Source organism: Pezoporus occidentalis, unplaced genomic scaffold, assembly GCF_034315485.1.
Source record: "Pezoporus occidentalis ecotype Australia unplaced genomic scaffold, CSIRO_AGI_Poc_V1 ctg254, whole genome shotgun sequence".
In the NCBI taxonomy this organism is placed as follows: domain Eukaryota; kingdom Metazoa; phylum Chordata; class Aves; order Psittaciformes; family Psittacidae; genus Pezoporus; species Pezoporus occidentalis.
In genome coordinates, this window is record NW_026914437.1 from 760,293 (window position 1) to 786,409 (window position 26,117).

Consider the following 26,117-nt stretch of genomic DNA (forward strand, 5'->3'; position numbering starts at 1 on the left):
TAGCTAAAGCTTTTCTCATTGTCAAGCTTTAATTTTTTGCAATTTGTAAGGCCCAAACCTCACTGACACTAACATTTGCAACAGTTTTGGAGTTCCAAGGTCTTTTACAGTTGGTGTAAATATAGGTTGCCTTATGATTTCTTACCTTAACTATCAACAGCTAAGCACTGCATGAAAATGTTTCCCATAGTGACAATTAAGTTTAGACTTATGGCCACCCAGTACTTGTCTACATCACCAGAAGGCTACAATACCACACAGAATATAGGTCTAGAATGTTTCAGTCCTCTGTTTTTATGACAATAATAACTTTCTATTTCATCTTCATGAAATTCCATTAAAAGACCCATGATATCTTCTTAACCATCACTGATTAAACCAGTAGTAAAATACTCTACTACTTTGAATTCAACTGTAAAACAGGTCAGGCTCCTAAGTGGCAGATTATTATCCTTTAAAAAAAAAAATTCCTACTTATTTACCATTAATGTTTCAATTTATCTATCACAATGATTTTTATTTTTTATTTTTGCTAACTGGTATTCTCCACTGTATGGACCAGTGGTTTTGTACTTTCTGATGGCATTAGAATGGAAATGCACTATATAGTGTTGCCTCTAAACAAGTCATTTAGAAGCTTATTCCTTCCAACATGATGTATAGTTAAGATAAACAAGACAGAAGCAAAATAACACTTAGCACAGTATGTCAGTGCTGTCCATAACTGTCATCTAGTTTTGTCTGATGCTTGAGCTAGTAATGAGATAATGATAAAACAGTTTTATATAGTCTTCTATTAACAGCCCAGATGGGCCAATCATCCACTTCAGTCTTTGCCACGTTAAGTTTAGCCACAAACAATCAGTAATGAGGAAAATGGCAGCTCCCTCCTCAGCTAAATTACAGCCTTTCAACCAAGAAAGAGAGAGATACTTAGACCAATGGCAACAAATAAGCAAAACAGCCTTTTAGGGTAAGCAGGAATTCTTTGCTCATTGCTATACAAGGAATACTGACAATGCCAATGGAAAGCCATTTCAACCCTTGCTGAATTTAAAATCTAGCTGTTGTAGATTTAAAAACTGAAACCTTCCCAAGAATATCAAGGGCAAAACTTCTCTATAACATCAGTGGTATCTGAAAGATTTAAAGACTACCCTTTAATTAAGAATGCTTATTTGATTTGGGGGTTTATTCCTGGCTTTAATAATTTTGTCTTGGAGGCTTGGAATCTAGTTCCAAGTGCATTAACAAGGAGGCAACACAACAAGGCAAAGAGGCCCCTTTGAAAACTGGGTATCTTCATCACTGAGATTTGGAAAAGAATAGCAGTGATTACCAGTTTCTTTCCATCAGTTTATTGGATGGAAAATAGCTCAACATAACATGTGCTAAACTATTCATAAATGTTCCCTTCTACTACCATTATATAAACTAAAAATGTGTGTTGTCTTGGTATGTTAGCACCTATCTGGTCATGCTGTAGCTGTAAAACTAACAATAAAAATAGAATTATGAAAAATACAGGACGCATGCAAAAAAAAAGGTAAAGCATACTTTTATAGGAGACTGCAAGGCTCTTTCCATAGAATTTATTTTAAAGCGGAAACATCTTCACACCTTTTGAAAAGGCAGGAACATATCTGAAGTGAAAAAAACATTCAAGTGATAAGGCACTGAGTCTGGATCCAACCTATTGCCTCCATCCTGAGTATGAATCTGAGGAGGATTGAATCCACGTGGATTTTTGGTAACATCAATAAACTCCACGCAGGCATGAAGGTTTGCCCACACACACGAAGCTGTGAAGATGGGATAGAGCAGGCAAGAATACTGTAATGGATTGGATGCCAAAAGCTCTCCGTTACCACATGCACCAGGCTGCATGTTATAACTTCCTACATGCCCAGTGATCACTTACACATATATATATATATATATATCTGTACTATGAATAATTCCTTCCCCTAGAATGTTACATTTCTTTCTTACAAGTGCCAGAAAAAGCTATTTATGTGACACTATTTGAGAATAATTAACTTAGTTTCAAGTTTGGTCTAATTGTTGTTAGTTACTAATGGACATTAGAGCTTTGATATTCTTCTGTATAGAGCCTTGATATTCTTCTCTACTGCAACACTACTTTAGCTTAAATTATCTCAGGTTGTACAATGCTAAGAGCAGAAGAGTTATCAGACCTTACAGACCATCATTCAACATATAATTCAAGCCCTGGCATAATTTAGAGTTCCTATAGGACAAGTCTGTGTTATGCCACGTAATAAGAGCTCAGAGACTGTAGAAGCAGCAAGACAGAAAATGAAGGGCAATTGTGCTCCAAATACACTCGTAGTCCTCAGTGCCAGGAGATGCTACATCAGAAGCTCAATACACAGTGGAATTCCTTGATAGACAGAATATTTTTTATACCATCTTAGTTGTTCATGATGCATGGTTTATGATCCCTGTGTGCTGCCAAACAGGCCAAAGAAGTCACATCATAACAGGGATCTGCCCCTATGTGACTTGAGTACAATGGCAAAGGATGAAAATATTTCCAAATAAAGAGAGAGCTGTAGGGATTGGATGTATTAGTCCCCACAAGCCAAAAGAGCAAAAGGTACTGTATCATTTCATAGAAAGCCACTAACATGTTGAATATTCAGGTTTTATAAATCATTGTGTTGCTAGATTAACAGAAAATGTACATAGAAACCTTCTTAATCAGTGCCCATGACAGCAACATTTTGTTATTTAAATTAAGTATCCTGCAAGGGTTTGAAAACAGCATCCTGATTTTTTTTTCTTGAAATTAACTGTTAAAATCTAGAATCACAAAAAAATTGCTCATGGTTTATAGAAATGACTATGCAAGCAAAGGTGGCAGCCATTATGGAATCAACGACATCCCACCTGAGGACAACACTCACGCTAATTAATCTTTGGTGGTATTATTACCCAAGAAGGAAATTAGGGACACCATACCATCAACTGTTAGAATTTCTGTATAAACAGTATGATCCCAGTGCCATGATTATATGCATCTTCAAATGAACAACCACCAGAGAAGTCTTATTTCAGCATTCTGTCTAGAGGACATCTTCACATCCACTACCCTGTGTTCCCTCTATGCTGTGAAATCATTAAAAGGAACAAAATCTCAAACATCGTAACACAAATCATGACTATTTTACCTCAGAGACTACAACTTAAAGGAATATATATACATCGTGACTTTGAGGGAAAGAGAAGGTTTTCATTTCTTTCTAAAGGATAGAAATTGTTTTTGTGGTCCTTCAATCTGTTCTTATTTCTCATCTGCATCTGCACAGAGAAACTAGATTCTTCTTTTAAACAAGCAATTTCAAGTAGCAAAAGCCTTAAGTCAGTATGCCAAGAAAACAAAAATACTTTACAAAGTTCACAGATAAATTCTTTCCCAAACACAAGAACCAGTATTAAAAAACATATCTATTCCTAAATCTCAGTATCATTTCTTCCAAACCAAGCAATCCATCACACACCCAGGTAACTGACTGATAAAAAATCTGTTAGATATAAAATATTTTGAAAATATATATATGCCTCTTTTTAATAGGTGAAATTACTCTCCATATACAGTCTCACAAAAATGAATGCATGTGAGAGACACCAAAAAGCCAATTGTACAACTTCATTATTTATTTTAAATAAGAAACACAGCATTAGTAGTACATTCAGCATAATTTATATTTAAACGGCATGTAAACACATAGCAAAAGACGTGACATAACACTGAACCTATGTTTAATAAATAAGTTTACTACTAATAATAAACTAACTGAATAGTCTATTCAGTTCAGTGACTGACATCATCCCTTTGAACAGCAGCCCTTAACAGGCCCTAATCCAAATAACCCTTGGAATTAGTAGGAGGGTCATCACAGGTTTAAACAGGCACTGAATCAAGCGGTTACTGATGTTCAGGAAAGATCCATGCTCAGACCAGTCTTGTCTCTTCATAGCTGAAATAACTGACTTAATAAGAAAGAAAAAAAAAAAGCTACCACACTCCTTAATTCACCTGCCTGTAATTTGCAGCAGTGTGCTCAACTTGGTGGGGTTTTAAGTTACATGTTGAATGAATGACCAGTGCTGAAGTGCTAAAAATACGCAGTTTCTGGAATCCAGTGTTGAGGCAAACCTTAACAGGCTTCATTACACCTTCTCTTACTTACACCATTATCCACACACCACAGCCAGATAATATGCTACAAAGGACAGTGTAAAAAGGATGACAGAGGAAAGATACAAAGCATTAGTGCCAGTCAGATATCTACAGATCTTAATCCTTTTTACCAAGATGACAAAAACTGATTCCTAATAAAAATCCCTAGGGAAAAAAAAAAAAAGGCTAAAACCAGCACACATCCTCTGTGTGGTTAAAACTAAAACATTTGAAACCACAGCTTCACCCACACAGCAAAAGCATCCCACTTAATCACTTTATTCCCCTCCAAAAGAACAAAAAAAAGAGAAAAAACTGAGATCGGTATCAGTCTGCTCTTAGTGCTAGAGGGAGTCGGAGAGCAAGCGAGGAGAGCCCCTGCAGGACTGACCCCACCATCGGTTTCAGAAGCCTGGGTTCCCATGTCTGCAGATGAGGAAAGGAGGGGGGAGATAAGGAAGCACTGGCAGCTAAGTGTGTGGCATAAGGACCTGCACAGAATGGGACAGATTCTCTCTGTCTCCGGAAATTACTGTCAGAATGGCCAAGAAAGCGATGAACTTCATTTTGCCATTCTCACTGTGGTACTTTAAGAAGCACCTAATTTGAAGGGAACTGGACAGGTGGCATGTCATGCTGAGCTAAATAAGTGTGAGATTTAAATGACAAGAGGCAGCAGGTTTTGATGTTCTAAAGAGTGAGAAAGTGAATTATTCTGGTGGTACCAATGGGCACAAGTGGAAGGTCAGCCTGGGGTGTTGCCAGTGTCACCCGGGTGCCTGATACCAGATCGTGCAAGTCTGTAGGGATAAAAGAAGGGCTGGCATACCCTGCGGGCTGATAGCAATGCTATTTGCTCTGGAATAAGAAAGTCTGGGGGCAGGTGCAGGCATCACAAATTAACACAGATGCCGCCACCCCAAATGTTAGCGTACATGTTGCCAGCCGAAAGGCTGCGAGGGCAGCTCAGCCAGGAAGCTGCAGAAAGCACAGTGGGGGCAGGCGCTGCCAGGGTGAGATGCTGCTGGTGCTGCTGGCTGGGGTTTGCAGCAGGGAGATGGCCCAGGCCAATCTGCATCATCCCAAGGGAGCTATGGAGCTTCCTTTCCCTAAGCATCTCCAGACTGGACACTGAGATGCCCTCTGGGACCCTTTACCTCCCCCTGGCAGCACCATGCATGCGTTGCTTGTGTTCCCATTTCTGGACTTATGCAATGGCTCGAGGGCAGAGCAGCCTGCAGAGAAGCAGAGCAGCAGGAGATGCAGGCAGCCAGCATCCCCATGGGGCTCCCTGAAGTGTCCCAAACTAGAAAACTGGCCACCTCCCCACTCCTGCCTCCTGCAACATAATTATTCCAGCATGACCGACGTGACAAATTAACAAGGCAGCCAGGGCTTTTGCAGTAGAAGGGAGTGTTTTCCCCAAGAATAAATTGTTCCAATCCTTTATGCTAGACACCCAGCTGTGCCTATTCATTAATTGGACAAGCTCTGGTGGCAACTGAAATTATCCAACTTCTACATACAGGAGGAGAGGGAGATCTTTGTAAGTTAAAATAAGAAGCCTAAAGCTGGCATCCCAGCCACCAAGGAGTTCTTTGAATGGGGCTATTTATATTTTTTAAATTCATTTTCAGAGCACAGCCACAGTTAAGCTCCTTTTAAAAAGCAGAGGCATGTTCTTCAGTGTTATTCCTCCCTTTGCAGATCCTGAACCGTGGCACCAGAACATGACAGCTCCGCCAGTGAATCGTAAACCTTGTAAGATCTACAGATCAGCCAAGTTCAGGAACTTCAGGAGCTACAAAATTCTGGGTTTGCTGCAGTGTTGCAATTAACTATCACTATCAGGTACGTTAGGAATCACAAGCTTCTGCTTAATCACTACACTCTGGTTATTTATTACAACCAATGTATCGTAATGACTACACAGGTATTGGAATGGGGGGGGAATTGATGTTTGTTGATTTCTGTCACGACCCACTCACATCGCTCACATATCTCAACTCCTGTTTTGATCTGGGTTTACCTGTACCTCTTGCCCCTAGGAAGGGGAAGCCTGGGAAGCTCATGGTATTTCCCCCCCAGCTCCCCCCTGCCCTTTCTGGGCTAGCTGCGTACCTGAAATGCAGACGATGAAATTCGCTTGCAGAAGAAAAAGCACCTCCCAAACAATTTCCATCCTCCGATTCTCATGCCAAGTGCATCCCTCAGCGAAAAAAAATAACAAAGATCAATATCGCAGTTTGAACGATCCCAGCAAATTTCCTTTCGGACTTGCAGACTGTATTCCCCAGATGTGCTGACAACACATGTCCGAGCTCTCTCTCTGCACGGCTCAGGCGAGATCCCTTCCTTTCCTTTGCCCTCCAAAAAACACCACGAAGCCAACTGCCAGCACCGGGCTCTTCCTCCACAAGCGAGAAAAAAATCCACCAGGTTTCCCAACACGACATAGACCACAAACCCCAACCGATCCGGTCCGGAGAGTCTCTATTCCAGGGCGCCCAGGTCCAAGTTACCCCCGAACTCCGCACGTCTCAGCGGGGCAGTGCCAGCAGGCCTGGAGAAGAGGAGGGCGGGATGGATGGATAGAAGGGGGGGCTCCTCTCCTGCTGCTACAGAATGAGCGGAAAGAGATTAATGCCCGCGCTGCACCGCACCGCACCCCGCCCGCCCCCGCGGCGCGGCGCACGCAGCACCGGCTCCCCCCAACCCCGCCGGGGGCTCTGCCGGCCCCGCCAGCCGCGGCGGTTTCCGGTACGCGACTGCAGGGGTCGTGCTTGCCCCACGCACGGAGCCGCCCTGCCCCGGCCGGGATGGCCCCGCAGCGCCGCGGGCACGGCTCCGCGGGAACGGCCCCGGGGGTTGCGGTACATCGGTACATCATCGGTACAGCGGCGGTCGCGTCCCCCAGCATCCCAAGTGCCGGAGCCCGCAAGCAGCGGGGCATCGCGTGCGTGGCCGGCTCCGCTGAGAATACCAGTATTGAAAAAAAACTTGTTTAAACAAGAAGAAAAACAGCCCCAAAGTTCTCGCGGGGGCGGTGGTGTGAAGGGCAGCGAGGGTATACAGCGCGGAGTTGGCGAAGTACTTGCGCTGCAATGCCAGCTACCGGCATTCCCCAATCCACGGCACTTCTGCAGAGACACCCCCAAGGAAGAAAAAAAAAAAAAAAAAATGGAAAAAAAAAAAGCCGTGTCGGTGCCAGTTTTGGGGCTATCTCTTACTCACCCCAAATCCTCCTGCTGTGGATTTTCCTCAGCTCATGGGATCAGCCCGCAGTCCCAAACCAATCGAGGTCACGCTCCGAGCCGCTCAGCTGTGAGGAGGTGCCATAGCGCTGCCCCCTCCTCCCCAATCCCGGCTACTTCGCCATTTCCCGAGCAGGGGTCGGTGCTGCGGGCGGCAGCGCGGGGCTCGGCGCGGCGGCGCGCACGGACGCGGGATCGCGCGCGGAGGCGGGTCCTGGGCGGGCGGCGGCGGGGCCGCACCGCGGCGGGGGAGCTGCGGCTGGGACCGGGTGGAGGGAGCCGGGAGAGGGAGGAGAGGAAAACCCAGGCGGGCGTCTTGGCTGTATCTGCTCAGGCACATTCCGGAGCTGGGCTCACTTTGTTTAAAATGTGGATCCAATTTTATTATTCTTTTCCCTCCCAAAAACGCGGGCACCGGGCGCGGGAGAGGCCGGGGTGCCCTTTTCGCGGAAAGAGAAACGGGGCGCAGAAAGGCAGCGCCGGCGGACTGAGGGGTTGGCCAGGCTGTAGCACCCTGCGGGGTGGCCTGGTCTGCCACGAAGGAAGGGAGGGGGCAGGGGTTTCGGGCTGCAGACAGAAATCCCTGCTCAGGGCAGGTGTGAAGAGGTGATCATGCAACTGCGGATGCCTTCATTGATCACCGTGAGGCAAGGGAAGGGGGAGGGAGGGAGATGCTCCGGGTTCCAAACGGACACCCAGCTCCTGGCAGGTATGCAGAGGTCGTATAACGAATACTTCAGCGGGGGATGCATGCATAATAGATTGAACATAGGTTGGTTTATAAGCAGTTCTCCCGCCCAGGGCATACTTCTAAAACACACTTTTGTCTGTATTCTAGCAAAATGAGAACTCCTGGATCTCTGAATTGGGAAGGAGGGCATCTATAAGAGAAGAAACCACAGGCTAGGTTGTTGTTTTCATCAGCTCGGAGAAATGTGTGGGAGTCATAGGTTTCAAGTCATCCTGATGGCATTTAATTGTAGTAGATCAGATTCTTGAGTGCTTCAAAGCAACTGGACAGGACTAAAATCACCACTATATGAAAGGAAGAATTGGGCTGCAGGCACTTTGTCAATGTGATTCTTGTATTCATTTTGCTAGTTCTCAGGGTAGCGTAAGTGCTCTTTGCACTGCAGCAGTCTCTACTGATGTTTACTGCATCTCATGAGTTATAAAGACACTCAGGATTTTAACAAACTAATTGCCATCATCTGCCCAGTGAGAACAGGGAGGCTGGACCTGAGGCACAGCTATAAAAGGCTTTAGGGACAAATGACTTAACTTAAAGAATTTTTTTTCTTTTTTTAATGGATTTTCATCAAACAGAGGAACTGTGCAGCAGAAGGGATTTCTTTCCTTGATAGGATTGCAGAATGCTTAGTGTCATTTGAATGCTTAGGCAATTGAGAATTATCCCTCTTGGCAAAATGAAATGCATAGAATTTAGGGAACTAGGGCAGCCTGGGGGTGAGCAGGCATTCCTCAGGTATATGATATATGTGCCATGATACAGATATGTCTTTGGGTGCTGAATGAGTTGTGCAGAAGCACCAAACTCGTATAGGTGTTTAAAGATGCTGAAATACAATTTGCATCTGGTTCTTGAAAAGTTAATGAAATAAGGACTGCAAAGAGTCCTTCTAAGTCATTCCTTTAGGGAATGTTATCAAATGAAGACTCAGATCAACACAAGACACAGTTATTATTGAACTCAAGACCTTGTGTGTTGAGTGTTCTGCGTTTTCACTCATGCAAAATAGCATATGAAATTATCTTCTTATTCCTTTTTAAAATCCAGGTTAATATCCCTTACTCTGGTATTAGAAAAGCCATAAGTGGCATCATCTGTCTGTATTCTAGATGTATTTAAGCACGCTTTAGCAAATGCATTTCAGCAAATGTTTCTACTGATATTTACTAAACTCGTTTACTCAAACAGTTAAACTTTTTCCATGGGTTTGACTGTAAATTCTCTTTTGGGCTTTCCCAACTAATTCCTTACAATACCATCCCAATCCAGAACATAAACCCTTACAGTGACCTTAGCTGTTATATTTACACAGACATCCCTGTTCCTAAACTAGTCTCCTTGAAATTGTGTCATTACATGTGGGGAAATAAATGTCTCAAGGAAGGGAGATGACCTGTCATAAAAGGATATGTTGTCCATTATGTCAGCAAAGAATTGGTGACGAGAGAATGCCAAACACTAAGCAGCAAGCTCAGGTTTAATTCCTGTTGATGTCAGTGGAACCTTAATAAGAGAGCAATGGCAGGAAAAGAAATCAGGTAGTTGATGTTGGCTGCTGGCAGATAGGCAAAAGTAACAAATAATTTTCTGCATCTTTTAGTATGGTATGTTTATCATCTTCATGCAAACCTTATATTTATTTCAGTGATAAATAAGAAGTTTGTGACTCAGACTGAAAAATCTTTCAAGCAAAGTTTTCTTCATCTAGAAAATAGAGTAACGGGCTCAAAACCATGCATTTTTTTTAACTCTAGATAAATAATAATGAGTTTGTTCTGCTGTCATTTACTTGCTGAGATGTTATTTGACTGGCAGTGGCCTTAAAGCTTGGTTTTGAAGTCATTATGGCCATATTGGCTGCTGCAGCTCCACAGGAAAGCTTAGGTCAATAAAGTTGAATGGATGTCAATATGGCCTATTCCAAAGCCCATGGAAATCAATTGGAATATTTCTGCAGACTCAGTTAGTTTTAGGTCGGGCTTTTACTGCAGAATTTAGCACAGTATGTTTGATCCCAAGGGAAACTGTTTAATATAGTAGTGTGTATTTGGGGTAGAAGCAGAATATAACTCTCCTGTACTTGTTGGTACATTCTAACCAGGCAAAAATGCTGGCTGCAGCATCAGGTTCTTATTGTATGAGCTTCCATTCAAAACTCCTCTGTAACTCACTAAAATGAAGAGGACTGATATTTCTGCAGTTACTTGAGTGTCATTCATTTTTATACAGTTGGCTAAACTTAAACTTGCCAACCTTTAAGCTGCTCTGAAGTCACTGGACTACTCATGTGCCTGGAGGTAAAAATGACTGCAAAGTGGTTTTAAACAGGTGTCTGAAGCATGTTTGTATTTTTTTAATTGTGAGGATTTGACTATCTAGACGCTGCAGCTGGGATTTCTGACAGACTTTGAGAGTACCTAACATATTCATTACAAGCTGGACACCTAGTTTCTTCAGGCCAGATTTACAGAGAAAGACTTTTTGGTTTAGTTATGAGAACAGAGTTCAAAAATACTCACAAAATGCACATGCTTCACGGTTTTTATACCAACAGAACACATTCCAGTTTAGTAAAGCAGAATTAAGCTTTGTACCTTCTCAGAGAAGGAGCCAGCCTTTTGACTCATTTGACTCAAAATTAGCTTGGATGAGAAAACATCAGCTTGTTTTGAACTGGGCAACTTCTGAGCAGAACTGGTTGAACTGTGTCTTACCATATGTCGACAGAAGAGGTTGCTAGCATTCGTCACCACGACACTGCAGAAGATTCACAGTGACCTGGTTCAGCAGCTTACCTGTGCACTCCCTAGCTCATTTCTGTTGAAGTAAGCCAGATCAGCAGAGGCCTGCTATTGAAGTTGTCTGAAGCTTCTGACATGTTTCCAGCAATTAAGCTGGCAGAGTGGGAATAGTTCCTGCTCTTGCTTGTTCTCCCCTTGCCCCAGGGGCTGCTAGCCCTGTGGCAGGGATGGTGGCAGAACTGGTGAGTCAGCTTTGGAATTGCCACTGGGAACAGCCTAGGATGTAAGCATGAACCAAAATCAATTTTATATCAAAATCAAAGAAAGGGTCAATGCTGCAGTTCACTCAGGTGGAAGAAAACTCAAGGGTCTCAAAATCCAAATGGGGATTCGAAGATCTTTCAAAAGCAGCATCCTATTAGTGTCCAGCACAGGGAACTTAATCAGTCTGTTTACCAGAACTGGACTTGAACCATTAATGAGATGAAAGTTGGTTGGAATAAATTATCACAGTGACAGCATTGAACCTTGCTGTTGTTAACCACATAAACTCAAAACTGTTACTCCTTGTCTCAAGTTTATTCTATATTTGCGCTTACATTCAGGGTGGGACTTGCACTAGTAGTTCTGTAGTGTGATTAACTGCATTGTCTGTAGAAGACGGAAAGGGCTTTTGTGATTAGACTGTACATTTGAATGCAAGTTCCAAGTAACTTCATATGAGGCAGTAACATGTCATAACAAAATGCAAAAACCTGCCAGAAGAATATTGTGCATCCCATGCAGACATTTGAAGCTATGATAAAGAATTACGTACATATTTCTTTTCTATAAAGAAATAATATAAAATTTCTTTTAAAATAAGTAGTGAAAATTTGTCTGCACAAACCTTTAGTATGTCTTTATTTCCTGTATGAGGAACCATAATCTCAGGGAATAAGTATGGATTAGTGAAGAGTTTATAGTTGTGTTTGTGCCAACATTGACTATGTGGCTTCTGACAAGCTGCCTGTATCTCATTATCTTGCATATATAAAACGGGCTACAATTCCACAAGGAATTCAGTAAGGCCAGGTTAACAATTTACAGTAAGAAAGGCAATGTTGACTTTTGCCACTTTGACAGTAAGAATAGCTTAGAGGTGCCCCAGCTCCTTTGGGGCTATGCAACACCACTGGGCCAGCAAGTGGGGAACAAGTGGCAGGACCTGGCCAGCTTCAGTCTTCCCTTGCTCAGCTCTGTTGGTGCTTGAGGCATGCTGCGCTGCTGGTCCAAGGTGAACAAAGGAGGACAGGGCTCAAAGGCTCTGCTTTAGCGTTGTTGGATTGCCATCATTGTCAGCAGTCTGCTGCCCACAACAACTCCTATTTGTCTATTTCTGAACTCAGTCCTCATAGTCATGTGTCCCATTTCAAGCACCTCTTGGTTCAGAGGTTAAGCAATTTAATATTAGACAGCCACAGGTGAGTTGCTGAGAATATAACTATAAATACTAAGCAATACTATTGCCACTTAATTTCTAGCACTCCTGTTCCATATATTGTTACTGCCACACTTTCTTGTATTTTCTGAGAATACTTTCAGTGCTTATAAATAGTGCTGACCTCACTAAGGAAGCTGATAAAAAATTTAACACATAGTTGTAAAACTATAGCCTCTAAAAATCCATCAGTGCAACAGACATTAAGGTAATTCTTTTCTATTGATGGTCTTTATCAAAACTGAAATGGAATTTACATTTTCCTGGTAGAGATAATGATGCAATTTATTTGAAGTTAAAAACACCCCCAACAAAGGAACAAGGAAAATGACTGGCAGTTAACTATTAAGTCAATCAATGTGTTTTTCCTCTGAGTCAGTCTGTTCATTATCATAAAGACTTATTTTCAGTCCAAATCCCTTTTTCATGTCTGAACTCCAGCAAACAGTGTTAAGACATCAAGTATTTGGGAAATAACATTCTTCTAATTCAAAAAGACATATGTAAACGGCAGTGATTTAGTTTTTCTGGAAGTGAGAAATTAGTCACCAAAGTGTTTAAAGCATCATGTGATCTTGAAGTTCCTCAGTAAACCTCAGTAGGTTCTCTGGGAATCTTGGCAGCTTCGCGCCCACAGAATGAGGTTTATCTGAGTAGGCATGTTGAGTGTCAAAGTCACCAGATAAAACTGACTTCAGGCAGTGCAGTGATTACAGTCCTTGTAAGATTCTTACTTCCCACAGCCAGGCAGTGTATTAGTGAGCTTGCCTGTTAAAAATAATTCAGAAGATAAAAGGACAGGATTTGTAGGGGGGTTGTTTTTGTAAAAACTGACTGCAGTGTAGTCCAAGAGTGGTGGGTGATAAGAAGGGACATTCTTTTAATCCAGCTTTTGGCTTTGACTCAAGTCAAAGGCTCTATGGACTGATGTAAGTTGTGCCAAACTCCTGGTGTTCCAGCAGGTTCATTCTGGCAACAAGGGATGTTTGGTCTGTATTGACACCTCCTCTGTGTCCCCTTTCATTTATCTGCACATTTGGCCTAACAACCACACATGGGCTGCTTAGTACACTGCTTGCAGTTGGACCTCACCCCAGAATCCATGCAAGACCATTTCTGCCACGTTCAAGGCTACTTTACTTGGTATAAGGGACAGAAAGTTACTGTCATGTACCTCAGCAAAGTCACCCTCTGTTTCTGGCTATTTCTAAAGCCACCTGCAGTAGCTTCAAAGCAGGAAAGAACTTCCTGCTTTCTGGTTTTCTGCCTCCATTCTTCTCTCTTAGGCAACGTGTATTTTTTAATACTGAAGATTCCTTGTCATCTCAACCTCAAAGAAAAGAACATTCATCTTGAAAATTATTCTCATATGGATCTTACTGGTTCCTCATTACAGATTTTGACAGCTAGTTGTCACCTGGTGCCTTTTTAATATAATTCCTCATACCACATAGGGTAATGGTGATTGCAATATCATGTTAACATTATGTATGTGTGAGTCACATTTATGCTGTAAATTTTCAGTCTATGCTGTTCTAAGAGTAGACTGAGTTGTGAAGTCAAGTTCCCACTAAGCTGTAGCAGGTATCTGCTTGCAGAGCACTTTTTCCATTGTGCTAAGATTTGCCACTATGGGATTTGGTAGGAAGGAGGTGAACTCTTGAGCAAACGTTATTTCTGTGTGACTGCCCAGTGAGAAGCACATGAACTCGTTAGAAGTTGTTCTTTCCTGAGCTTTGTGCTTGAACCTAAAGGAAGTATGTCCATGAAAAAAAAATCATATGCCCTGGCTTCTTTGCATGTGGACATTGTTTAGGTGTGTGCACATGTAGACAGCAAGGCACAATCTTGTTAAAAATGTTTGCTGTTTTTCTATATTAATGCATGAACCATTTTGCTTTTTCTTGGAAATACATTGCTGTGGTTTTGTGCAATTATGAGTAGCAATTAAGAAATGAGGAAGCACACTTAGTAAGTAGTATCATTTTTGTCTCTCTCTAGAGTTTTTGCATTTTCTGATCAAGGTTTTCTTTAAACAGATCTTTATTCTGCAAGAAAATGCCCCACTTCTCCAGTATTTCTTTTTAGGTGAAATCGGTTAATATGAGTATTCCAAAACCAGAGATTAATATGCTTTTCTTAGCATTAGATGTTGCTCCCTGCGACTTTTCACGTTGCAAATGTCCAGCCAGTTACGGGCCTGAGCTTGTTCCCATTAAAGTGAATGTGAGTTTCATCCTTTGATTTTTAACGCATTTCCTCTGGAATGAAGCCTCAATTCAGCCTTTCACCAGCTGGATAACTTTTCCCACGAGTAATTGAGCAAATGAAATTATTCATGTGCTTGAAAGAGACCATGCACTCAAGTCTTTATGGAAGAGTCTTCCAGAGGCACCATTTCCCATACAGCGCAACTGCAGTTTATAGCCAACAGATTGGAATAGCTGCAGCCTGAATGGCACTTCTTCAGCTACAGTGTGCGCTGAACTTTTGTATTAATTTGCAACAGGTCAGGAGAAAATAGTCTTCTCCGAATGCCTTCTAATTCTTCCATGTTCCAGGGCAAATTACTTGAGCCAATGCCTGGTTCTAAATTGGTTCCATCTCCCTCACTTTTCCGTGGTAAAATGGGGGTGCTCCTCACAAGGATGCAAAAATATAACAGTCTCTGCTTGCAGGAAACTCTGAAGATGAATACCAGGTAAGAAAGACGGTTACTTATAAAACCATTCATGATGGCTGATCTTCAAGTGCTATCAGCAGGTTTACGTTACCTGCAAAACTTACGCTTCGTAGTTTTCTAGAAAGAGAGTGAGGAAATTGGCATCTAACACAATTCAAAAGGATGGGAAAAAAATCCTCAAAAAGAAAATAAAGCTCTTGTGACTTTTAGAAATCTTTATAAACGCCATTTAATGTCATTTTCAAATACCTTGAAGGGATCATAAAACTTTGCCTTTCTCTGATCATTGTACCACTTAGAAGAGGAAAGGTATGAACAGCCATAACCCTGGCACATTTTTAACAATGCTCAGGACTAAAGGGGATTGTAAGATGGAAGCTTTGATAACAAAAACATAAAGATGTCATTGTCAACTATCTCAAAATATACATGGTGGTTGTAAATGTCACATAAGCCTACAGCTAAGTGATGGATCAGAATTTCCTGTGTTTTCAAAGTGCTCCTCTTGATGAATACTTTAACTCCTTCATGAACAAGTGATTTTTGTGTCCCACAATTTGCTTTCTGTCCTAGCGCTATGTATCACTAAAACAAATCCCCTCATTTAATATAAGATGCTATATAGGTTGCTATATAGGTATATAGCAAAATACTTGGAAAGTGTTTAGAAAAACATGCATAATATTGTAAATCACTTCATTAGGAATAGTGTGAAATTTTTCCTCTTCATTAAAATAATAAAAGTGGTAATAAGTGATAAAATAAACCAAGTGTTGGAGCTGTAAGGACTAAGTTGTGCCCCAGTACAAGTCTTCATTTAGCAAAGTATTTAAGCATACAACTAAAATTAAGCGTTTGATTATAAGCTGCTTGGTTCAGCTCAGCATGCGTTAGAGCACTTTGCTGAAAAAACCAAGAGCCATCAATCCACTACTCTCGTATAGTTTGCTCAGATAAATGGGCATATTTTTTGGCAAAACCATTGGAGTTTTATTGGGGTTTAGAGGTGCTTTTACTATTTTAATGCCATGTTACTGAATAGAATCAAGATAATTTCTCAGTAGAGCTGCAGGTACAAAATACATGAGCCATGTATTGCCAAAATTTATTAAGTGCATTAGGTGTTTGGAAAGAAACTTCATCACATTTAAAAATCTATAATCCCAGTAAATTAAAAGATAATTTGAAAATCACAGGCTGGTGGGGAACCCAACTCAGCTGTTAAAAATCTGTTCTACAAATTGCAAGCCATTAATAATTAGTATTACAAAACCTATTACATCTCTGATTGGGGGGAAATGGACTGAGGCTAGTATTACATTATTCAATTATATTGAATTCCATTTGGTATGTGTTTTACTTTAAGTGCAGTCTGTAAAAGGATCATGGTAGCAACTATCCAAAATGTTAATTAATTTGTGTATAAAGCAAATAGCACACATATAATTTCATATCGTGCAGCTCTATTGACTGACAGTGGAAGTGCTTAGACTCAATTAGATTTCTTTATGCATTGTACCATAGCACTACAGACAATCACTTACAAATGAGTTTATTAAAATTCCCAAATTCATATAGTGAAAAATGTGAAACTCTGTTTCTTGAATGTTTATGATGTCACCATTGCATACTTTACCTCTCCATTAAGTAAACATAAGATGTCACTAGGAGAATGTAAACCAAAGCAAAATCCTAAATCAAAGTAGTCTGTGAGTTAGCAGATCACGTCAAAAGACCTCAGGGACCAGAGTGGCCTGCTAACTGGTAAAGATCTCACTAAAAGACCTGCTCTTTTCTAGGCTTTCATTTTCTGCTAGCTAACTCAAATTACATACATTTCCAATTTATAAATATTAGTCATATCTATCTGAGCAGCTGAGAAGTTCAATATTTATTTCCCAATTTGTTGCATTTTCCACCACATTTCATTCAATCTGTTAGCACTGCAATAAATCTATCTTCACATTTATTTCCAAGTTTTTCTCCTCTGTTTCTTCTGTTTTCTGTACGCTCATTAGGAATGCCTTGACGTTACAATCTTGCCACTGTGAGGATTTCTTTCTTTTGCCACCATGAAGAAAACAGCTTCATAATGTGTATTTGTATGGTAGTATTGTTCTATGAAATACCATATAAGACATATTCTGCATTACTTGCATGTTACACAGAAATAATCCATTTTACAGCCTTGTCACAAGTCCCTTTATTGGTATAAATGTCAATGCAAAAGTAAACGTCGAGGTTAGGAAGGATGTCTTTAAGATGTTGAACAGGGAGTTCTCCTTGAAAATTCTGCCTGCAGCTGCTGCCCTGTCTGAGCTGAAGAGCTCAGACACATAAAACAAAAAGGAATTGACCAACAAGTTTAAGCTGCATCTATTTGTTTCAGTCATTTTCCCTTGTGCAAAGGGTTTTTATGTAAACTCAGTGGTTAGTTTCCCCCAGAGATACACGAGCTTGTGTAGTGGTTGGTAATTTATGGATGTAGTCAGGAATTACTCTGAAATCACAATATTATGGGGAAAGCTCTGTAACGATTGAACTGAGCTATAGTGACAAGAATTGGTAAAGAAGGGGACAATTGGAAGACCAAGGCAAGGAGGTAACTTGTTATTCTACCCATGTGTTTTAATAGTGCCAGAGTAAGTGAAACATTTTTATATTCAGTCTGTTTGGAGAAAAAAAAACAAACAGGTAATAGAGGATTTATTTACCATAATAGAAACATTTTTTTTTCAGTATGATTCATGCCTTCAAATCCTTTGGCTCCTGTTCAGCACTCCTGTCTTTTTTTTGGTCTTACATATTAAATGTGTTGTGCATGGCGTGGTTCAGCAAACTGCAAAGTCATCCAAAGGAGAACTGGAAACATATTTTTTTTTACTAAATTTGCTTTAAAGAGTTGACACATTTAGCAAATCTTTTGAACTAAGTCCTCTCTTAGTTCCTCTCTTGATTTCCTCTCTTAAAATTCTAAACAGTGGCCTTTCAACAATACATTTCTGTTCAAGTCCTCTCTTCTGCTAGCTGATAAATGTCTACAGTAGCATAGCAGTGTAGAGCACCAGAGCCTTGACAGTAGAGATTATTCAAGACCTCCTAAGCAGAATAGGAAATTCTAAAACTAACATGCTCATTCCTTACAAATTCCTATTAGCCTAAGAAGGAATGACCAGAGTTCAAACTCCTGTTGAAATGTCTAAAATCAAGGCCATTGATATTGATTTTTCTGCACTGAGAAACAGTTTAGATGTGAGAACAGTGTTCATGACACACCACAAAACAGACATTTAGGCACTTAAATCTTCCTGGGTAATGGAACTGGCATGCTGTGGCTACTAAAGCTTACACCCAGTTTTCACTTAGCATCAAACCCCAGATTTCCAGAAATACAGATCTGAATCAGATGTACCATCTTCCTGCCTTTGGCTGGATGGTCTAAAAATCTTATAGCAGAAGTACATAGGTGAGTCCTTTCTTTTTTTTCCAAAAAAAAAAAGGAGCCTTACACACACAAAATACACATGGAAAAGAGGGTATTTTCTACTACCTAAGATATAGTTATAAAATATGTAATACTATGTGTATTCTAGGAATATACATATGTATAAAAGTAAATATACTATGTATATTCACTTTAACAGAAATAAATCTGAATATAATTTTTTGCCTTTCTTATTTTAATTACCAGTTCCTCACTGGATTACTTTATGGATGTGCTTTTAGGGCTGGTGGGGTATTAAAAGATGTACCTATAAAGTCATAGAGCATTTACATACTTTAATGAACTGTGAGACCTAAGGCCAGTCAGAAACTATCAAACACACATGGAAAACAGATTTCTGTGACATTCCATGAGCGCAGATCTGATTGCTCACTTATAAAATTGAATATATCTAGATATATGTGTATATATATTATCATATATCTTCCTCTGAAAGTACTGTACCCTCTTAACTCTAGCTACATGGACAGCTGTCTTGTGGAGGAAATTTGTTCCCAGAACACCGCTAGCAAGCTTTGGAAAAGAGAACCCATAGTGAACTCAGACACAGGAAGAAGCTTTATTTCTTCATACAGCATAAGGTAACTTTAATATTTCATTTTACCCTGAAATCTCTTCTAAACAGTGGCCTTTCAACAATATATTTCTCTTCAAGTTTTATTTAATCTGAAATATTCATCTATATTTGGGAGGTCACTTACAAAAAGTCAAATATTGTACAGGGACAAGTGGAACAGCTGGAGTGGAAAGTGCCCGCATACAGGAGCTGCAGAAGGGGAGCACCACTGCAGTATTTTCTGGCATGATAATTAATTTCCTCGTTCTTTAGCAGAATTGTCAGATATGAGCCCTTAGATGCTGCAGGTATCCAAGCTTTCATATGCATTACATAAGCATCACAAAAATATGATTTTATGAATATGCCTTGTAGAATTCATGCCCTTCATTTGTGAATCTGAATCCTGTTTTCTACACATACTGAAGTTACAGTTGCTATTAATAGGCTTCTGTCACAGGGTCTCACTCTTCTTTAGAAAGTAATGGCAAACAGGAAGGAAAAGACCTCTGATTTTATTTTTTAGCAAATAACCCAGCTTTGCAGAACCAGCCTGCATTTTGCTCCCATGGCATCTTTGCTCTGCAGTGCTTTCCCCTGTGCTTTATTTCATCTGCCTGCATGGAGGTCTGTCTGGGTGATAGGCTCTGATATCCATAGGCCAGCACAGCTGAGCCCTACTATCATTTGCCACTACTTTAAGAAATACTGCTCCACACTCTTTTGTGTCTCTTTGCTGCATAACTTTCCCCTTTTCCTTAAAGATGCATAACCCAGATATGGTTTTGTGCTTATTGAAGATACAGAAAAGATTAATTCCCTCCTATTTTATTATTATTTTTTAATTCCCCACTGGTTTTTTTTTCAGGAATTCCTTTCTGTGGAACCCTTCTGGGAATTCCACATGTGTTCTAGGATCTTCCTAGTACAAAATCTTCCTAGAATTTCCCCAGAGCTTTTCTAGCTGTAGACCTTTTCTAGGATTTCACTGATCTAGGCTTTCTAGGAATTTTTTAAGAGCTTTTCAGATATTTCCCAATGGCTTTCCAAGAACTCATGGATCTGGTATTGCTGCCACGTTTACCTAGAATCCCTGCTATGTTACCTAAAACCCCAAGGAGACTTAGAGCGCTACTTGAGATGGCTACCTAAACCCTGTTCCTGGATATCTTCATCCCTTGATATGACTGCCTACAGCCTGTTCCAGCACACCTACATATTCTCTTACAGTTTTAGGGAACTTTCCCAAATATAATATGATGGAATGAATGCTAAAGAAAGTCCAAAAGATTTCCTACCAAGTACAGGGCTGATCCCTGTAAGAAGGATTTGTTTTTCTTAGTTTACTAGTTACTAAAACTGGGGAGGACAAAAAGCAAGGAGTATTGCCAGAAAGGAGAATCAAATCAGTTCAAAACTATGAGATGTCACAGGAGCTGACTTAAGAGCATCACACAGTGATGGAGCAACTTTATACTCATCATGCAGTGAGTATGGAGTTGCTGTTGATAAATAAAGTACTGAGAACAGACCTGTAGTCAGAGCAGAACCATAAGCACATCTGAAAGGATGAAAATGTCATAAGTTCAAAACACACAGGCTTTCCTTCACCTGTCACTCAGTATGTGACTTGAATGAAGAGCTTGCTCTTCACCCCTAATGTTCTCATATTTTATTGAAGATGCAATACTCCAAGAAGACTGAGTATAGTATCAAGCAATAGAAATAACACACAAAAGCACAGGAGAGGACTGAGATATAGAGACAGAATTGAAGATAAAACACAACCATATTAAGGTCACTGTATTAAAAAATAAGTAGACCTGATTTTCTTCTGCATCAGAGCTTCCTTATGCCACTTTGTCAGAATAATAGGGCCATGAAGTGTGCATAACTGTAATTACTCCTACTCCAAAGGTCTTTTAAGCTGACAGACTGGTATAAATGGAGCATTGTATAAATGAGAATGAGTTCAGTGTGGAGTAGATTGCACGTTCCTCTGAATTTCAAATGCATTCTAAAACTTTAAGTAAGGAAAGTGTCAGGTATATCTCCCTGTATGGAAACTATGAGTATTTCAGAGTCACTCTACATCTTTACTCCTCATACAGGTATGGCACAAAGGTGCTGAAAGTGCTGCAAAATTGTACTGTTAAAATTTTGCACCAACTGAGTTCAGCTGTGATTGCAAAAGAGACTCAGACTGTGATATTCTTCATGGTGCGTATTAATTCAGAGGAATGTCCCAAAATGCTAGAGGAAACTAAGAAAGGAGAAGCACAGTCCCAAAATAGTTAACCCTTTTTGTCTTGCAAAGGGTTTATAGCTAGCATTCCAATTGATTCATCCAACAGTTGTACTGAGATCAAAGGATGCTTTAATGAGAGATTCTCTGCAATTCCTTCCTAGACAGAAAGGCTGGCCTTCTGTGGCAGCAATTCTTAGGTGTCAGAAGGATCAGATGCCGTGTGGAGTATGTTCTCTGCTTACATAGTAAATAGATGGCCAGCCTAGAAAGAAGCTTTTAAAATCATAAAGATTTCTCTAGGGTAGGATGAGGTCAGAGGAGCTGGGGATGTAACGCAAGTTTCTAATGAGGAAATTGAAAGGCAGGTGAGAGAAACTACCTTTCAAGATTCTCCTTTATTATCTCCCTTTCTTCACTGAAATTCGTACCAGGACAAGACTCACACAACACTTTGACAATCTTGTAAGCCTGCTACAATATAAAATGTATTGCTCTGCTCAGGTGAATTGTACCTACTGTGTCTGTATAGGTTAATGAAATCTAATTCCCTACTCTTGATAAAACCCATTAAGGAGTGACCAGCTGCTTCATTTGGAAACCCAGCTTTGCTGTATCTCCCCTTCTCTCTCACCTGTCAATCAACAAGATTTCTTAGGGAAAGTTTTCCATTTATCATACTGTCTTCTGCAACCCTGCTGGTTTTGGATCACTTTGAGAAAGAATTGCTGTAAAATGCAATAATAAGAAATATCTCTGGGACCTCATTGTCTGTTCTGGGTTGGTTTGTTCTGTGAGCAGGGTCTCTAGAATGTATTTAATAAATTTAAACAAGATTATATCAATTTTGTACTATGTTGTTGGAAATACTTCCTGGCTAGCTAGACCTTTTGTAGCCTTACTGCCTTTTCAGTCTAAATATGAATGGCTGCCCTGGAGTCTTTAACTGCAAACTTTACATTATGAAAATATACCTGGGGCTTTGGGGTATACCCAGACCTCTGGTCAAATACAACCTTTTATGAGAAGAGTAAACTAGCTCTGATTAGTGTTTACAGAATTCTAGCTTGTGAAATGACTGCTGAGCCAAGATACACCCATCAAAATCATGGTTCTGCAGAGCACTTAGTCATGATCTTCAGTTCTTTACTGAAGTGGAGCCTGAGGCTGAGCAAGTTTTAAATGGAAACATAACCTTAACTGCCACATATAAATTGGTAACTTATATGGAGAAACTTTCATTATTATATTTTCATTCAGAAAACTCAGTGGAATTAGTCAGGAGCCATAAACCTGCCGTCATTGACAGGCCTAGAGGATAATCCCTGATTAGAAATGTCCTCCAAGGCACATCTTTTGGTATTAGCCTAATTTAAAAAAAGGAAGGTTTGTGCTACTGAGAAATGCATATTCTTAGCAACAAAAGTGAAATTGAATCACATCCTGCATTGAAGTCTGAAATCCGTACAGCCCAATTCTACAGTTGCCTTACCTAGTTAGAAATATACTATGCAATTGTGCTGTCTCAAAAAGCAGTGCTCATCTGCAAAATAGAGACAGTAGGAACAAGAACAGACACTTGAGAGTACTTCAGTGAGTAGGAAAGAAAAGGAAAGGAAGTGATAAAGAAAATCCAGTCACTGCTGCTCTTTCTGCTGGAGAAATGGGAGAAATAGTGATGCTATGATCTCTGACCTTTTATTAACAAGCTCGTCACTTCCAGAGGACAGTGATTCATTGCAGGGCACCTTATCTGCATTTGAACAGACTCACCCCCAAGGCATTCCTTTGTCATATACTGTAACTACAGATGGCAATAGATTCCCTGTACTAGTGGAAATAGGTTTATAAAGTTTAAAGCGCTACTTTATCCTATCTGCAATATGAAAGAACCTTTAATGAGATTTAGAAAATTATGGATAAAGCCTAGTTAGACTTTTGTAATAAAACATACATTGACATCTCTAACCAATGTGTATTGTTGCAGTGTAAGCCTATAGAGAAGAGAGGGTACCTTATTTGAATTACAAATTGGTAAAAGGAATATGTTACAGTATTTGAAGGTGGTACAAAGGCTGAAAGTTTCCACAAGAAAAGAAAGAATAAAATGTCTTTCTTGATCTTGCCAACTGTATTTTGCAAACCAAATTGAGGAAGAATTCCTGCTTTAAATCAAACATTGGACAGCCAATGAGAGGTAAGAAACATTCATTATAGAGAATGGATAAGTGGTTCCACTCTGATTACACTTTCAGTCAAAGTTTGGTAAGCCCTTACTGACCACGATTCTTTGAATTGTCCCAATGAGAAGTAATCACCATTCATTGCTGATTATAAATCTTCTCATGGCATGCTCAGTATCAGTATACAATCCTTTCACAGATAGCCAAAACAAATCATTGTGTCTGGATGGTTACAGTTGGAAGGGGAACTTTGAATCTTGCAAATATAAGATTGCTTTCTTTTGTGTCATTCATCTTATTCCTTAAATTCTGGATGACTGTCAGTCCTACCTATGCTGATTTATATTGCTTCAGAATGAAATGTTGGATATAAGCACAACTGCCCAGTGACCCTATCTGGAGTTAATAGCTTTGCTATTTCCTGATCCTGATTTACAAATAATCAGAATGTATATAAATTATGTAAATGCCATTGTGGTTTCTTCCTTAGTACAGGCTATTTTCCCTTTGTTCCTAGTCACAGCTGGTTAATTGTCACTATACAATCTGGATGGTTCACTTTAAACTATCCACACGTCATTAGGGTTTCTAGTAAAGTCATATTAAATATTTTACCAGATATGTTATATATACATTCTTTTAATGCTTTTGACTTGTGATGCATTATCATTAGCTGCCCCTTACCTGAATATCTCATAACTTAAAAGCCCAGGTATGCTTCCACATGCTTTTACTTTCTTTCCACTTCATGACCTTGTTTTCATCAGGGGAAAATCCAGATAAAAAAGTAAAGCAAGAGCCATGACTTTGCTCAGAAGTTTTCCAGAGTGGCTATGGGAAGACTATTCTCATTGTGAAGCATGCCCCTTTTGTCCTTAAGATGTGCTGCCTAGAGAGTGGATGTGATATATTATCAGTCTGGATGACAGGCCAGCAGCATACCACTTTACATAGTCCTCTCTCACGCTTCACTTTCTTGTAGCGTCTTAACTAGTCAACGCTCAGATTCAAGGGAGCTTTGTAATGAGTAAAAATCTGTAGAAAGCATTTTGTGATCATTATATCTCAGAGTCCCATTAATCCAGCTACAAGGTCAGTTTGTAGACTTTTACTTTCAATAGAACTGTGAATCATTAAATGCAGCTACCCTAACTTCATTTTTCTTATTTGAATCTCCTTACCACTAGTCAAAAAATATCCTCTTAGACATCACATTTCCAACATCTGCAGGATTTACTTTCTGTGAATTTTGCCATGTCACATAGACTAATGTTAACATCTGTAGGCCCATTTGATTTGACAAGCTTTGTTTTTAGTCTTCTATACCTTAAGGCTTTTCAGCATTCCATTTTGATGATCTTTTCAATAATACGACACCAAATTATTAAATTTACCATGTAAGTTTCCTTCATGCTAGTGGCAGTCCCACAATGCAAAGTCTGTTTAAGGTGATCTAAGAAGTATACTGGGAAATTCTCCTATTAAGAGAAAATCTCTGCCATCATAAAGCTGCTGGAAGTAGCTCTTTGCAGCCACCCTTCACCTACCTCTAACATGCATGTGAAGAGATAGCTTGTCTGAAGGACTTCTGCAGGAGACAAGGCACGAGAGCATGAGACAGTCCTAACAGAGAAATAATCTGACTCTTTTACCAGCAACAGGTAAAGCTGATTCCTCGTAGAGAGCTGAGAATGCAGGAGGTGCAGTTTACCCTCTGTTACCGCTTTCCTCCAGCTCCAAATATCTGCTCTGTTTACTTTGCTCCTGTTCTTCTCTTTGGTCTGGGCTTGAGTCTTAGTGGTCTCCTTGGGCACCTTCTGCTCTTGTGAGTAATCCTTATTGATAAAGAGCTCAGTTAGAGGCAATAGGGCCTTAAATCTAATTTTTTTTGCATCTCTACTTGTACTTATGAAGAACTATTCTTGTGAATAAAGTTTTAGCTTGTGGTAAACAGTGGTAAATAATGCCAACAGCTACAGTCTGGTTCCAGCTATACCAGCTCAAATGAGTTGAAAACTCTAATGTGGAAAACTGAGTACTTCCATGTTATTTGGGAAAATTTCTCCCCCTAGCAGGTGAGGAATTTTCATAGTGATATTTATTAGTCTTGTTATTTGCTAAGGAACTGTGGAACGATATCATGGAACTGCTAAAAAAGGATAAACCTGGATATCAGAAACTAGCTGGGATGCAGATAAAGCCTTCCTGCTTTACCTTTGTATGGCAGAATGCTTTCACCCTATTTGCACTACACACCCAACATCAATATAGCACTATTCAGGTAACAGGGCACAGTGCAGCTAACAAAGAACATGACTGGAAGATCATAAGGAATACACTTACTTACTCTTTATTGTTTGAAAAATAGTGATTTAAACTGGTGGTTATAGTAGCTTTTGATGTGACATAATAGCAGAAGCATATTGTCATTAATCTGTAGCCCTTTAATTCAATATATAGATAGATATTTGATAATTTGTTCTTGCTACTTCTGCTACTAGCAAGATAGTGG

General features: G+C 40.0%; 1 protein-coding gene and 1 long non-coding RNA gene across 3 annotated transcripts in view; one reads left to right on the forward strand and one right to left on the reverse strand.

Moving 5' to 3' along the window:
* The window catches only part of CA10 (carbonic anhydrase 10), a 192,206-nt gene extending 184,544 nt beyond the window's left edge, over positions 1–7,662 (reverse strand). Inside the window, exons 1-2 of one of the 2 annotated variants that reach the window (XM_062623580.1) lie at positions 7,442–7,662; positions 6,329–6,825 (exon numbers count right to left, since the gene is read on the reverse strand). In XM_062623580.1, coding sequence (XP_062479564.1) covers positions 6,329–6,389 — 61 coding nt within the window. In that variant the 5' untranslated portion in view covers positions 6,390–6,825; positions 7,442–7,662. Of the gene's footprint in view, positions 1–6,328; positions 6,923–7,441 lie in introns of those variants that run through there. The other variant, XM_062623579.1, reaches the window with a different exon arrangement.
* A 2,775-nt stretch (positions 7,663–10,437) lies between these two features.
* The window catches only part of LOC134166181 (uncharacterized), a 69,013-nt gene continuing 53,333 nt past the window's right edge, over positions 10,438–26,117 (forward strand). Inside the window, exons 1-2 of the long non-coding RNA XR_009965793.1 lie at positions 10,438–11,236; positions 19,080–19,202. This is a non-coding gene — a long non-coding RNA (uncharacterized LOC134166181). The remainder of the gene's footprint in view (positions 11,237–19,079; positions 19,203–26,117) is intronic.